Source organism: Epinephelus moara, chromosome 19 (genome assembly GCF_006386435.1).
Source record: "Epinephelus moara isolate mb chromosome 19, YSFRI_EMoa_1.0, whole genome shotgun sequence".
In the NCBI taxonomy this organism is placed as follows: domain Eukaryota; kingdom Metazoa; phylum Chordata; class Actinopteri; order Perciformes; family Serranidae; genus Epinephelus; species Epinephelus moara.
This window is the reverse complement of record NC_065524.1, coordinates 32,416,650-32,432,471: the sequence shown is the minus strand read 5'-3', so window position 1 is coordinate 32,432,471 and position 15,822 is coordinate 32,416,650. Positions and strand designations below refer to the sequence as shown.

Sequence of the window (15,822 nt, the reverse complement as noted above, 5' to 3'; positions counted from 1 at the left end):
CCCTGGGGTGGAGGGGCCCGTAGAGAGAGCAGGCCCTTGCAGCTGAAAAAAAGTGTCACAGAGTGTTGTTCCTGTAGGCTACAGCAACACTAAACCCCTGAGCTTGCCTGATGGTGGAAACAGGGATGAAGCGTCCCAGTAACGTATTAATGTTATTAAGTACAGCTGTGCTTTTCCTTCCATGGCTTGTCAAAGTGTCTACCATGATAAAGGTCTATCTCCGCCCTGTTTACACCGCCATGGATATGCCCAGTGTATGTGAATGGTCTTGTGATATTTTCAGGCGTGTTAGTATGGACAGAGACTTTTTCTAAATCAGTGCTAAAATGCTTGTGTGCGGAGATTGTTTTCATTTTGTAACACTGTTTTAAAATGAAAATATATTAGTGTGGATGTAGCCTTAAGGTCCTCAGGTAGAGAAGAAGAGTCTAATGCATCTCAGCTGCTGCTGCAGGGTTTGCTCTCTTTTGATTTTTATCAGAGACGTGACGCGTCAGAGACACTCATATGAAAAGACACATGACAAGTTTCCTTCAGGTCTTAAAACTGGAAGGAGGAAGCCTTCTGGAGAAATTTAACCAAAACACATCTTAAACCACTGTCCTAACTTTTTAATCTTTATTCATTTGAAGAATATAAGTTGGTGTTTTTACAGTGCATCCATTATCTTATTTCAAATTCAGACAGGAGGAACAGTAAACTACAGGGGCAGTCTGGGAGCGCAGACCTCAGCCAAGGCCAAATGTCCCATTTTGCAGTGTGGATGAACGTGAAATTAATTTGTGTATCCGCCCCATGATATGAATCCACTCCAAAATTTAATGGGTTCCTCCTCAGCATATGCTTCACCCTTCCACAACGTTGCATGAAAATTGTGCTGTTAGTTTTCCATAATCCTGCTGAGAAACGAACAAACCAAACTGAAAGTGTGACCTCCTCAGCAGGACGTAACAAGCGAAGGAAAAGAATAAGAAAGTAAACTCAGGAAGTGAAGATCAGGATAAGGTCCAGCATATTAGGATGTCTAACCAAAATACAAAGGTGCTCACAGAGGAGGAATGGACTAGAAAAGTAATGAAAAGTAGATAATAATCCTCTTTTGGGAGTCGTGGCAGGCAGAGCAGATTATGAGAAATGCTCTTAAATTTAAAGAGAACTAATGACACCACTAATGTGAGAGAGATACCACCAATGGACCCCGCATGGACTCATTTGTCCTCTGTGAAAAACCGAAGGTAGCTGTATCATTTTGTCAGCTATGTTTTCAAGGTTGCTGAACTGAATGAGTAATGTGCTCCTTGTCGGTTTTCTGTGTCAGGTCGCTGGAGCTCACACGAATCGAAACTGTATCAGAAAAGAAGGAATTAGAGAGCCAGGCAGAGAGAGAGAGAGAAGGAGGGATACAAATTGGAGGTTTTAATACTGAGACGCAGAGACAAAGAGGATGAGATGACAGAAGGTAGATCAAAATGAAAATAAAGATTAAGAAAAGAAGGAGCCGGGGTTAGAAACAGTTACGTAACAAGACACAGATATTTGGGGATAGAGCGGAGGTAGATTACGCCCTGCTCATATTTTTTGTGCTGCTTATTTAAAGTGTGCACAATTATTAGGAGTTTGGAAATGAAATGTAATTCCCACTGTATTTCAGAAGTTTGAGGAATATTCCTGTGTACGTGTTCTGGCTGTGAGGCACATTGGGCTGTATTTAATTTAATTGAGCTGCAAAGGAGCAGAGAGAAGGACACCGGAGGGAGGAAAAATCAAAATGATAAATGGTACAGACAGCAGCTTTGACAGGAAGCAGCATCTTACCCTGCAACATTCAACCTCTGTCAGGTCCATTTACACACACACACACACACACACACACACACACACACACACACACACACACTGGCTAACAAGGATACTGCCCGGTCATGTTCATCCCACATGAGGTTCAGCATAGGCTGTTAATTGAGTTCATTAAATCACCATCAGGCAGTGTGAAATGGTGTGTGTTTGTGTGTTTGTGTGGAAATTCAATTCATTGTGAATTGAATTTAACTAAAAGAGAACCGTAACGCACATGTGAGGTGTAATTCTCACTTTGCAGTTGAGGTAAAAATGTTTGACGTGATATTCAGAGCAAACTATTAAAAAACTAGACGGCCACTCGATGAGCACAGACCTCCACCAAGGAGATATGTAAATCTGCAAATGCAAGCACCACATATGTCTGGATATATTTCCCAAACTATTAGAATAAAGTCAAAATATAGTTGTGCATAATTAAGGCCTCATTAACTCAATGTATAACTAAACTGGAAATATACATTTGTGAAAACCAGAAGTTGCCTTTTTGTGAATATTTTAAAAACTATGTTAACAGTCGTTTTCAAATTTGTTAAGAAGTCAGATAGTGAATATATTTCTTCAAATGTGTGGTTGATATTGTGCTTTTCAAAGTACTGTAGGCTGTATTTTTAAATAAATGCAAAATCTGCAGAAATGAGTGTGCCAAATTATTGTGCAAGTTGGTCCTAAGAGGCACCTTTTTAAACGTTTTATCGTTTGAAAATACTAATATTTTCTACAACTGTATTCAAACTTCAACAAAAACAGCAGTTTTCTCTACCGTTGTATACAAAATAAAACTTTTATTGTCTTTGAAACATTTCAAGTAGGGATGTCCCGATCCAGCTTTTTCACTTCCCATCCGATACCGATATTACAGCCTTGAGTTTTGGCCGATACCGATCCAATCCAAGCGCATATTATACATATTCACTTATTTTGTTGTCAGTCATGTTAGAAAAGGTTTGATCAAGCAATATTACTCTAACAAGAACAACTACTTAATCAGGTTAGTTAGAATGATCCACAACAGTTGGTATGAGAAACTGACCTGTTTATTGTTAACAGGGTTAAATAAACAAACTTTAAACTTGAACATTAACATTAAATAAAAAATATAGCTGGTTTGCTTTGGCTGCTTTGGCCCCTTAATAAATAGAAAATAAATCAACACAAGAAATCTTTAAAATGTCTAACATTGAAATTAAAATAGCAGCAAGACTCCACACACTTGTGCTTTGGCCCCCTAATAAATAAAAAATAGATTAACACCACAAGACATTGTTGACATTTAACAAACAATGCAGCCTTTCCTTTTCAGTTATTTTAGTAGTGTCAGTGCCAGCCTGGTGCTGCTGTTTCCTGTGTGTCTGCATGCTGGCTTGGTGGATTGATAGTAAGTGCTGGAGCGGATCACTGGAATGGACTGCTTGAATCGCGGAGTGCTGGGCTGGCCGGATCAGGCTCCATGAAAAACTGGATCGGAGTTCTTGGATCGGCATTTGTCCATGCAGTCCAATCCGATGCTGATGCACGTTTTTTGCTAATATCGGCGGCCGATACCGATCCGAATATCGGATCGGGACATCCCTATTTTCAAATATAAAGTTTTTCCTCTAATGTCCAATATAACCTCCTTTCCTTTCAAGGAGGGTCAGAAGTCGCTGGTCAACTGATTTAGTTTGGTTTCTGATGACTTCTCTGCTGACACTGTGTGCTGCACCTTGTATGGCTTTCCAAAGCTGGTCTTTTGAGCTGTATTACTTGCCATCTGTAAATTGTTTTCTTTATTATGGCCACGAGTTCTCAATTAGGTTGAGATCAGGTGAGCAGGCAGGCCGGTTCATGAGGCGATCGTCTCTAAAGCCCTGAGATGCCAACCAGACTTGGGAATAATGTGAGGCATGTGACTTTAGCTGATTGTCTTTTCCACCATGGAAGGAAGTTTGTCTTGAGAACCCTTCAGAATTCACTTTTACACCATCCTGAACCCGAAGAGAACCAGCAAGTTCATCATCAACAATGGCAGCCCAGAATATAACACCACCCCTGCCTTGTAGACGTCGCAGTCGAGTTGGAGCGGCATGGCCACTTGAAATCCAACCATCTGGTCCATCTAGGGTTGCCCGGCGCTCATCTGTGAATAGAACTTTGGAAAAGTCGGCCTTCATGTATTGTTTAGCCCATTCCAGTCGTTTTTCCTGATGTATTTTCTTCAGTGGTGGTCTTGTCTTTGCCTTTTGGATCTTTGCCTCTCGTCTTAGCGTCCTACATCGAGTAGACCTGGGTACGTCATTGAGCCCCACAGCTTCAAAAATGGCCTTACTGGCAGCTAAGGGTCTTTTAGCAACCCTTTTGTTTGATTCTTGACAGTTCATGGCTTGATAATGTTTGGCAAGCTTTTCCTACACTGGGTTTTCTCCCATCCTGACTATTTTGGAGGTCACTGGCCCATGGTCAAAGTTGAATAGGACTTGCATAATAATGTGGCACACTTATTTACACGTGGTCTGTGATATAGGATATTGGAAAGCTTTGTAGATTCAAACAAGAAGGGTTTTGTTAAAGCACAAGGCCTTAAATTCATCATACTAAAACACTATTTTTCCTGAACAGCAGCCTTCCAGATTTTCAAGAAAAGCTTGCATAATAATTTGGCACGCAGTGTATTATCATGTACATAAAAGAGCAAAGACTATCAAGATCACTTGTAACAAAAAACTGTATGTTCACAAGGTAGAAATTTTTACTTGGACATCCAAATACGTATTTCGGTTGGTCATCGTGACAAGAAAAATCAACTATAACAGCTCTACTTGAGAATGTAATGAGCATGTGATTTATGGAGTGGAAAAAAAACATGCAGTTTAATTTTACGACTCTGAACTTTAACGGCGTCACACTTAACTCATTGTTGCAGCAGGTTTTATTTGCTGCTCTTCTCTCCTTCAGCGCTCACGCTTCACATTCCCGCAGGAGGCCGCGATGCAAAACTGCTTCTTGCTTATGATGAAGTAAAAGTTTGACGAAACTGCTCCTGGCAGAAATTTGCATGTATGTATGTGTGATTGAGCTATAAGCTCCATGCTGTAACTCAACTGAGGGGAACAAATGACCAATGAATTGGTGCCGACCGTCAATGTACTGCACTATAATGGAAGGCAATAGCATGAATAACCGTCCCCCCACGGAAAATGTGATCATGGCCTTTCTCTTTCTCCCTTTCTTTGTATTTCTCCTCCTCTTTGATCCCGGCAGTGAGTTCAGGCTCTATAGTGAATCTCAATTACTGACACACACCATAAAGAAAAAAGAAAAGGGCGAGAAGAAGAAGAAGAAGAAGAAGAAGAAGAAGAGATGGGGGTTGTATGTGAGAAATAGAGAGACAGAGATAATGAGACGAGAGAGGAACTGGAAGTATATTTTCATTTAGTAATGCCACCGTCACTATTGAACACTGAAAATCTAATTATTTCAATTGAAAGCAGCGGCACATGTAGATATTAATTAAACACAAAGGTGGATGCCAGAGGTGGAAATTGAGAATCACTGATTTGAATCATTAGTTCAGTTTATTTCCAAGATCGATGTCTGTTTCATTCTAATGAGAGGAACTCCTTCGTTAATAGATATCAATTCATTTAGTGACAATTATGATTTAGCATAGTTCAGTTTGGTGTTCCTGTGTTGAAGATTTGTGTATGTATGTTAGGGATGCACTGATATGGATCATTTCAACTAATACGATAACTGATAATTACCTGCTTCTCATGGTCAATAACCAATACGATCACCAATAATTTCACATTTTTGTGTTTTAAAAAGAAGTGCATAACTTGTAGTTTATGTACACCTGAGAAAATATGGATGATTCAATATTCCGTAGCCCTGACTGAACCAAATCAATCCGACATCACTGTTGCTAACACAACAAAAACAAGTAACAGTTCTGACTCTTCCATACCTGCCGATATCAGGTCTACGCTGAACGCCCCTGCCCCTGTATAACCCTACACTACAGATGAACATAATAAAATAATAATAATAATAATAAAATACAAGGATGTGAAAGTAAAATGACTTCTAATCAGTATTAAATTTATAGTTAACAGTAAGAGAGAGGGAGATTATGAAGCCCAGAGACAAACACTGATTGCTGACTCATATGAACATCAACAGGTCTGTGTTACATCTGGTGCATGAAATGTTTATATTGTCACACTGCATGTTTATAAACACACCCAGGCACTGACTCACCGTCCCATGATAGACTAGCCTACAACTACCAAGTAGTTGTGATGCGCTATTGATTCACGTCACACATTAACACTCAACTCAGACAAACAAGCGGCTGTGTCTCACACACACGATTAGCGGTTACTATCCTCCAGAGACATGAACTTTGGTTTGGTATGCATTTTTAATTTCTCCTAGCTAGGGATCAGTAGGACCCAATAAGTATAAAAACTCAACATTGTCAACTATAATAAAGTCCCAATGTCCTGAAACGAGACGATAATAAAGTCCCAATGTCCTGAAACGAGGCGATAATAAAGTCCCAATGTCCTGAAACGAGACGATAATAGAGCCCCAATGTCCTGAAACGAGACGATAATGAAGCCCCAATGTCCTGAAACGAGACGATAATGAAGCCCCAATGTCCTCAAATGAGACGATAATGAAGTCCCAATGTCCTCTAACGAGACGATAATGAAGTCCCAGTGTCCTGAAACGAGATGATAATGAAGTCCCAATGTCCTGAAACGAGACGATAATGAAGCCCCAATGTCCTCAAACGAGACGATAATGAAGTCCTAATGTCCTGAAACGAGACGATAATGAAGTCCCAATGTCCTGAAACGAGACGATAATAGAGCCCCAATGTCCTGAAACGAGACGATAATGAAGTCCCAATGTCCTCAAACGAGACGATAATGAAGCCCCAATGTCCTCAAATGAGACGATAATGAAGTCCCAATGTCCTGAAACGAGACGCTAATGAAGCCCCAATGTCCTCAAATGAGACGATAATGAAGTCCCAATGTCCTCTAACGAGACGATAATGAAGTCCCAATATCCTCAAACGAGACGATAATGAAGCCCCAGTGTCCTCAAATGAGACGATAATGAAGTCCCAATGTCCTGAAACGAGACGATAGTAAAGTCCTAATGTCCTCAAACAAGTACTTCCTAATTAACAGCGTCTCATCTTGTAACTGTTGCTAAAATTAGTCAACTTTGTTGCCATATCAAACTACAAACATTATTAATCATAAACAAACAAGTTTCAACCATAAAATGTCATCAGCTTTTGGACCTTGTCCACTTTTGTGTTGGGATCGGCTGCAGACTGACTTGGCAGAGATGGCTGCCATCTTGTTTTTACATGGTTTAGTGCATTGTGCTCTCACTACCACTAGATGGCACAAAAAGTGTCCACGAACGAGGACAACAGGTCTGAGTTAAGTAGAATGAAGTATAAGGTCAAGTAAACCAAAAATGTGACGTCCTCATACAAGGACACAGGGTCTCAGAAGGTTCATAAATTTAACAACAGAGTCGAGTCGTTGGATGTTACCCACTGCTGCTAATTAGCTCATGCTAACGCTCTTGAGACAGTCCTTTGGCGCCACATCGAACCTACAGCTGCAGGAAGTTTGTTGATCTGGTGGGGTGTTTGGCGGTTGGAGATCTGCCCTTGTTAAGTCAATGAAAGCAGTCTGGCTTGTATTATCGGCGCTATTTATCAGCTATAATTTTAATTATCGGAATAATGCATGATCGGCCGATATATATCGTGTATCCTGAGTACATGTGCATTTTACCTAGTGGTGACAGTGTCATGAAGAAGAACAAATCATGAAGACCCTGGTGTCTTGAGATGCTGATGGTTTGGTTTTAGTATAAAGAAAGAGCCTTTTTCATTTCGGCACTGTACACACAAGTTTTCAAGGATTACAGGGCCCAGATGGATGCTGTCGTTACACATTAAAATGTATAACTGCCATGCTGCTGAGTCCATAACAACTGGTACAAATTGAAATGTACTCCCTCAGTAGGGCTGCTGTAAGTGTCAACAGGTGTCATGAGTCTGACTGTTAAAAGTTGATGAGATGACATGTTCTTTTAGCGTCACAAGGTGCTCCTGCATCTCTTGTTTGGCATTTACATAACTTTTGTCTATTTACAGCTCTAATATCTTCTTTACTTCTACGTAACTGCTTCCTCTCTCTGGAAACTTGCAGGCTGTGTTTGCTCCGGCTGTCCAATCATTCCCCAGCATCTACAGCGTCACCAACATGGCCTGCTTTGTGTGTTTTAACTGTCTTCTTATTTTATTGTTTGTTTTAATGTCTGCACTCAGGACTCCTTGGAATGCAGTATTGACACTAAGTGGATTATCCTGGTGAAATAAAATCAAGTCTACTGCCGCCCTGTTTTAACTCTGCCGCCGGTTGTTGTCTTGTGGTGTTTTCAGAGGAGAAGGAGAAGGAGGAGGAGGAGGAAGAAGAGGCGTTGACGGGGAAAGATGAGGAGGAGCAGCGCATCGCTGAGATGGGCCGTCCCACGCTGGGAGACCACGTCAAGCTGGAGGTCATCATAGAGGAATCATATGAGTTCAAGGTAAGGCAGGGGGTGTGTTTGTGTGTGTGTGGTCAAATTAATCAAAGTTAGACATCTGACTTGAACTGAATTGATCCTGCAGAGATGTTTTAATGTGCAGTGTCATTTACTGTTATAAATTTACTTTAGCTCTCCAAATAATAAGAAGAAACAAAAGAAAAACCCTGGTGTATGAGGACAGTGTTCTGGCTCTAGTCTTTCAGATGATTCCTATTAACTGCAACCAAATTAAATGACCTCACACACGAGTCTGAAATGTCTGATCTCATTACACAAAGGAAACTTTGAGTTTTAGGACAGTTGAATCAAATCAGTAAACACTGTTAATGGGTTACAGCACATATCAAGGGCCTTCAACTGACACAACGACACAGACACACACATACGTAACACGTAACATTTGCTCATAGGTATCATATCAACGTTTCTAAAGTGAAGTTATCCTCCTGAGACCCTGTGTCCTCAAATGAGGACGTCACATTTTAGGTTTACTTGACCTTATACTTCATTCTACTTAACTCAGACCTGTTGTCCTCGTTCGTGGACACTTTTTGTGCCATCTAGTGGTAGTGAGAGCACAATGCACTAATCTATGTAGAAACAAGATGGCAGCCATCTCTGCCAAGTCAGTCTGCAGCTGATCCAGACACAGAAGTGGACAAGGTCCAAAACCTGATCACATTTTATGGTTGAAACTGGTTTATTTATGATTAATAATGTTTGTGGTTTGATATGGCAACAAAGTTGACCAATTTTAGCAACAGTTACAAGCTACAACGCTGTTAATTAGGAAGTACTGTTTTGAAGACATTAGGCCTTTGTTAGCGTCTCGTTTTAGGACATTGGGACGTAATTATCATTGACAATGTTAAGTTTTTTATACTTATCAGGTCCTACTGATCCCAAATAGCTAGGGAAAATTGAAAATGCATACCAAACAAAAGTTCAGGTCTCAGGAGGATTTGAGCTGACTTTGTCATCAGGTGGATGTCATGTCACCTGGCCAAGACACCTGCCAAGCTGTAGATCATTGTTCCAGCAGCATTTTAGGCACCGAACATTGGTGTTTTAAAGTGACCTGTTGCAGTTTTCCCAGCAGGGATAGTCCCACTAAAAGCAGCTGTTTTTTACTGAGACATTGCTGCTTTTCCAACAGGAACTGTGCCCCCAATTTTGGGCATTTTAAGCCAAAACACGATCTTTTTCTAACATAACCACAGCATTATTGAATTGACCAAGGCATTCAGAGTACCTTGCACATCATATCTTGTCATGGAAAGACCATAACCAAACATCGATATGTGACGATATGTGAGAAAGTGTCGACATATTGCAGCGTTTCCTAGCTGTGTTTAAGCCACCAAACTTGGCTGTTTTTCACCAACCTGTTCCTGCTTTTCTTGCAGCTTTTGTGCCACCACACATCGGTGTTTTCAACCAAAACATGATCTTTGCCTAGTGATAGTCAAGTGGTGTTTTGTGCCCAAGCATAACCACACGTTAACCTCAGCGCTGTTGGGAAACATTAAGTTCTAATGTGTCCGCAACAAAATAATGGATGTTTTTTTTTTTACCGTGATATCACTGCATTTCCAGCTGCGGTTGTGCCACCAAAACTGGGGATATTAAACAGAAACGTGGTCTTTTCCTGACTGTAACAAAGGTGTTTTGTGCCTAAACATAATCACAGCATCACTGAAATGCTACATAAAGTAACGTATCCGCTACATAATAATGTGGTTTGCAGAAATGTATAATGCAAACATTTGTTCTGGTGCTTGGGTTTCTAAATCACTTCTCATGTTACACTCACTCAGTCACAAAGCGTTGAAATACATACAGGAAATAAATGTGATTACTGTGTGCATCCTTTCCTTCCTCTCCCTCTCCCACGCAGACTCTTAAGACAAGCGTGGATGTAATTACCATCCATGTTACATTTTGTGTATATGTGTGTGTGTGCGTGTGTGTGTGTGTGTGTGTGCTAATGCATGTTCTTTGCTGCCGCTCCACCTCCACGCTCACTCCAGACAGAAGACAGTTAATAACACCCAGTAATAGCTCGCCACTTGACAGGATGCTATACTTTGTCAAGTAGTTTTCTACATTAAATTGTGCAGCGTGTGTGTGTGTGTGTGTGTGTGTGTGTGTGTGTGTGTAGGAGCATGGGACCGGATCCTATAGTTCCCTGAAGTACTGCCCATTGGCAGATAGGGGAGTACATCAGTGTGAGAGTGTCTGACATAACAGATTGAAGGAGAAAAGCTGCATTAATGGGAAGTTAACTTTTCAGTCTAAGTGAATTTCATTCAAACAATAAAACCAGTAAACAAATAAAAAGTATCGACAACAAACATATGATTTGTTTTAGTGACAGTTTTTACATTTAATTCATCATCAGTATGCTTTAAAATGCTTTGTGAGAGAGAAAAGAGATTCATCAGGGGTCAGCATCAGGTCGAAGGTCATTTGTTGCCCTCAGCTGGGTCATCACTGAGATTTATAGCGCCACAAACTGTTGACAGAAAATTCTGATATCTTCATTCACCCACTGTAAGAGTTTCACATTTGTTCACTTCTGCAGAGACGCACAGAGACATGAGCAAATATGTATTTCACACCAGTCCAACTGAGTCTAAAGTAATTATCTAAGGGAGGAAAAGGAGCAGAAGCAAGGGAGGTTAAAAATATCAGTGTTACACAGAATGAGAAAGAAGGTATTACAAAAACCTAGACGAGTATACTTAAATAGGCACTTCACGTACAATGGGCAAAGTAAAGCTGGTTGGGTGTGTGTGTGTGTATGTGTGTGCGCGCACACGTGTGTGTCCACAGCAGCAGCGAGGCACTATTGACACCCCTAAGCTCCATTCAGCACAATTAGTATCCCAGTTTCCCTCTGAAGTGGAGAGAGAAGAAAGAGCAAACCCCACTGCTCTGCTAATTAGTGTGTGTGTGTGTGTGTGTGTGTGTGTGTGTCGTCTCAATATTTAATTGTTTCTTCCTTTTGAAGAAAACAGCAAAGAAATATAAAGGCACAAAATGAAGGAGACAAGGAGGGAAAGAAGTTTGGAAAGAGGGAATAAAGGAGAAGAGAAGTCTCCAGAAGCAAAGAATCTACAGCAGATAGACAAAATTGTTTTGCGCATACTTTATAAAGCCCTTTAACTGCTCAGACCCACATAGAGATGAGTGAAAAGTTAAATAATAGATCATTTTTTAATTGCTCCCCTCATCCCCCAACAACAACGTCATTACGTGCTCGTGCTGTGCAGCCAAACATTGTTCAGTACCACAGAAATGTATTTCCAATTCTCGTGAGGATCTCAGAGTTTCTAAATATACCAAATGTGCGGTTTCATTCCTGGGAAGTATGTTTAAAAATATGCTAGAATATTAGTCGCTGCTTTGAATATTTCACCCAGTGCACATCATATATCATTGGATCAAACTGGCACATGGTATTTATGTGACACTGACCAGATTAAATGTTTTTTTCCAGCCTTAAAGTTACTAAATGGATCTTTTAAAGTGGGGCTATATGAGATACTTACTGTATCTATAGTCAGCGTATCATCCACAGTAGATGTCTAGTGGCACCCCCACTTTGGAGGAGCAGGCAGGCTTACCACCACAGGAGCTAAGCAATGTGCTGCTATGGACTGGGGTTAGCAGCAAAAATGTATTTTAGCCATCTAAAAAAATAGTCCCACCCAAAAAAAATCTTTATCGATTTAAGTGTATGCTGTGTTGAGAATATTTTCTCTGCTTGACCTTGCGGCAGACAGCCCTTTGCACTGGGGAAGCTGTTCACAGCTTCAGTTCCCCATCTATGCTCTCATCAAAGCCACCAGACTCCATTAACAAAAACAGTAATTTAAGCCTGCTGAACACAGGAGCTGTTAGTCTGTTTGTGTTATTGTGTGACTAACACAAACAATGTAAATGTAAAACACAATGAAAGATACAGATTTATAATAAGAGTAAAGACAAAAAATATATATACAAGGTAAAATTAATTACTAAATGATTTGCAATTCTTTAAATCACCATTAAAAATAGCAAAAGTGCAGAAAAGATAAAAAAGATTATTTAAAATAACACAATCATAACAGCAGGGTAAAGATTAACATATGCCTGTGTCTCTGTGAGGCTGTAAGTAGTGTTAGTTTTTTTCAAAATTAAGACCGCATTTCCCACAAACCCCATGTTTTCCTGCCCACCCCAGCCCATTTGAAAGCAGTCAACATGTTACAACCAGCTTCAGCATTTGTTTCTGTCTCCTGTCACCAGAGATTCTGAAAACTTTTGTGTTTGCTCTGAAAGGACAGCGCCAGTTTCCTGTTTAATGGAGTGCAGCAACAGATTTCCAACACTGAGCAAATGGCTAATTCTCAGACGTGAATGGCTTTGTGAAATGAAATGACATCTTGAGCACTCAGTGAACAGACGGGTGTCTCTCCTCTAACCATATTATTCCTCTGTCCTTTGGCAGAACACGGTGGACAAGCTGATAAAGAAGACCAACCTGGCTCTGCTGGTAGGAACCAACAGCTGGAGAGACCAGTTCATAGAAGCCATCACTGTGAGCGCAGGTAAGGCCAGAGGAGACATATGAGTGTGTGTGTGTGTGTGTGTGTGCTGAGTGTGTGTTTATCAGTTCAACAGTTCAGAAGTTTACCAGGGTCGTCTGAGGTGGTTTGAAGAAGCAGATGTTTGTGGCGTATAAATTCTTCTTAGTGTGAACAGCTGTGGTTTTACAGTGTGTTGAGCTGGATGTGGTCCTCTGCTGTGTGTGCCCTAACAATCAATACAACCAAAACTATCAGAGATCTCATGTTAAATGTGTGCGCATGGGTGGTTTGCTACTCTAACGATGCCGAATGCATCATAATGGCAGGCTGTGTATAAAATGAAGTGGGGTGATTTCATGGTCTGAAGGAGTCAAGTGTGTGCATGTGTGTGTGCGTTTATGATTCCTAATGGTTACTGGAAAGTGGACTGGCCTGGGCTGATGGTTCTGGACAGACAAACACTGACCAGATGGGAGATTATGTTGATTGCGGGAGCGATTGTATGTGTCTCAGCCTCCACTATGACAGAACGAGTATGTGTGTGTGCATGTGTTTATGTGGGATCGAGAGGAGAAGAGAAAGACGGGAATATTTAACACTTATCTTGTCACTGTCAAGACTCGTTATGAGCCACGCTGACGTTAATGTCCCATGAAGAGGGAGACAGAGAGCATGCATGTGAACAGGGAGAGATAAGGAGAAGGGTGTGTGTGAGGAAGACCATGTATTATGCAGGGAGAGACAGAGACGGAGCGAGATTGCATGCAGTGAGGAAGAAAAGCCATTGAGAAACATGCACAGTGGGAAAAAGAGAATGAATGCATAAAGGGGAAATATGATGTTTGGAATAAAAGGATGCATGTATGAGGACAAAGTAGGAAAAAGGGAACAAGAGATAGAAAGAATTTATGCAACAAGTGAGCTGGTTAATGAGAGGAAAGGGACACGAGAGCTGGTTTTACTGTAGGAACAGAGACAAATATATAAAAAAGAGGAAGCACTTTTTCTGTTTCACTGCAGAATCTTCACAGTTCACTGGTTAGTTGTGGGAACTTGCCCTCTGGAGGCAGGACAACATTACTGCAGCTCATCAGTGGCAAAATAAAGAAAGCAATTCTTTATATATCAGAAAGTTTTCACTGCAGACGTGTTTCTGCTTCAGGAGTTTCTTCTCTCTTCAGTCCTCCATATTTTCTCAACATCATGTGCAACATTTTTCATGTGCCAAACTACTTGTCATGGTTATCATCATATATTTTTTCCCACCATTGTAGTTCATTTTTAGTAACCTTTTGTTCTTATCTCACTCCTATTGTTACTCTATCAGGCATTGCTTTTTGCTTTAGCTCATTGAAAAGCACATAACCTCCTGTAACGTTATCTGTTGTTTTTACATTGAAGTGTCTGTATGGATTCAACAAGCAAGATTTAATGTGTTAAAGATGAACAAAGAATCCAAAAACTAAGACAGTTTTTGATGATTTGAAGTAAAAGCTATATCAAAACATCCATTTACAAACTCTCACACAACTCGTGCAGTATAATCCGAGTCTCATTTATCCAGCTAAATGCTCAGTGCTTCCCAAACACATGCATTTTTGCTAAAACTTGACCATTTAAAACACTTCAGCATAAACAGTCTCACGCACAGATGAGTAGCGTGCCTGGGCAACTCAATGAAATGCATGAGCAGAGTTCAAACTCACGTGCTTGCCTATGTGTGCTACTCATAGCAGAGGTGTTTTAAACAACAAGGGTCGCAAAATGCACTGAGCATGTGACTGGAAAAATAAGACTTGGATTACACTGCAAAGGTTTTGTGAGAGTTTGTAAACTCTTGCTTCAATTTATCAAGTATTTCCTGTTTTTGGATTCTTCGTTCACCATTGGGGCATGCAAGGAAAACAAAGTGTTCGTCACATATTCAAGGAAACATCAGGTGAGTAACTGATTTAGAAATGGTTTTATTTGGGATGTTTTCCTTTAATTAGTGAGCCTTAGAGCTGCTAGTGTGAGCACTTTGGACAGAGCCATGCTAGCTGTTTCCCTGTGTCCTGCTTTATGCTAAGCTAAGCTAACATCTGCTGGCTGTAGTATTATATCTACTGGACTTGAAAGTGGCATCAATCTTCTCATATAATCAACAATTAGTGTTTAAGTGGCTCATTCATACCCACTTGCCTCGGGTAATTTAATTCCTATCTGGTGTTGCACATGGGACAGTTTTAAGTGTAACAGGGAGTCAGTTTTGAACCCTTAGAGAGCTAGCACTGATTAATGATTAATTCGCAACAAGCTGTTTGCTTATTTACCACAGCTACAGTGAATCAGGAATTCAAAGTAACACTTGAACTGCATATTATGTGATGTTTATTTCATATGAAAATAGTGCAGATAATCACTACATGCATAATCGAACAAAAAAATCAGCCAATTTGCTGCTGCTGCCTCTGCTGCTGTCTTTGGAACTGGGTTTCTGTTTGAGCATTGTTTGTCTGTAGCCTGCTCAATCATTTTAGTGCCTTCAAATAACTTTATCCTGTGTGTGTGTGTGTGTGTGTGTGTGTGTGTGTGTGTGTGGGTGTGTGTGTGTGTGTGTGGGTGTGTGTGTTTGTTTGTGCTTTAGTTAGCCGGGCCTGTCAGCCAGCCTTTGTTGGCGAGCTGATGCCATTAATGAAAAGGTCTGTCTTCGCTCTCTTATCTCGGATTAGTTTGTCTAGGCTGACAGAGTGCTGTGTGCGTGTGTGTGTGTGTGTGTGTGTGTGTGTGTGTGTGTGTGTGTGTG

At 40.7% G+C, this 15,822-nt stretch overlaps 1 protein-coding gene across 3 annotated transcripts in view; it reads left to right on the top strand.

Moving 5' to 3' along the window:
- slc8a1b (solute carrier family 8 member 1b) overlaps positions 1 to 15,822 on the top strand; it is a 253,555-nt gene that overhangs the window by 204,966 nt on the left and 32,767 nt on the right. For all 3 annotated transcript variants that reach the window (XM_050071767.1, XM_050071766.1, XM_050071768.1), the window contains 2 exons: positions 8,318 to 8,463; positions 12,959 to 13,058. In XM_050071767.1, coding sequence (XP_049927724.1) covers positions 8,318 to 8,463; positions 12,959 to 13,058 — 246 coding nt within the window. The remainder of the gene's footprint in view (positions 1 to 8,317; positions 8,464 to 12,958; positions 13,059 to 15,822) is intronic.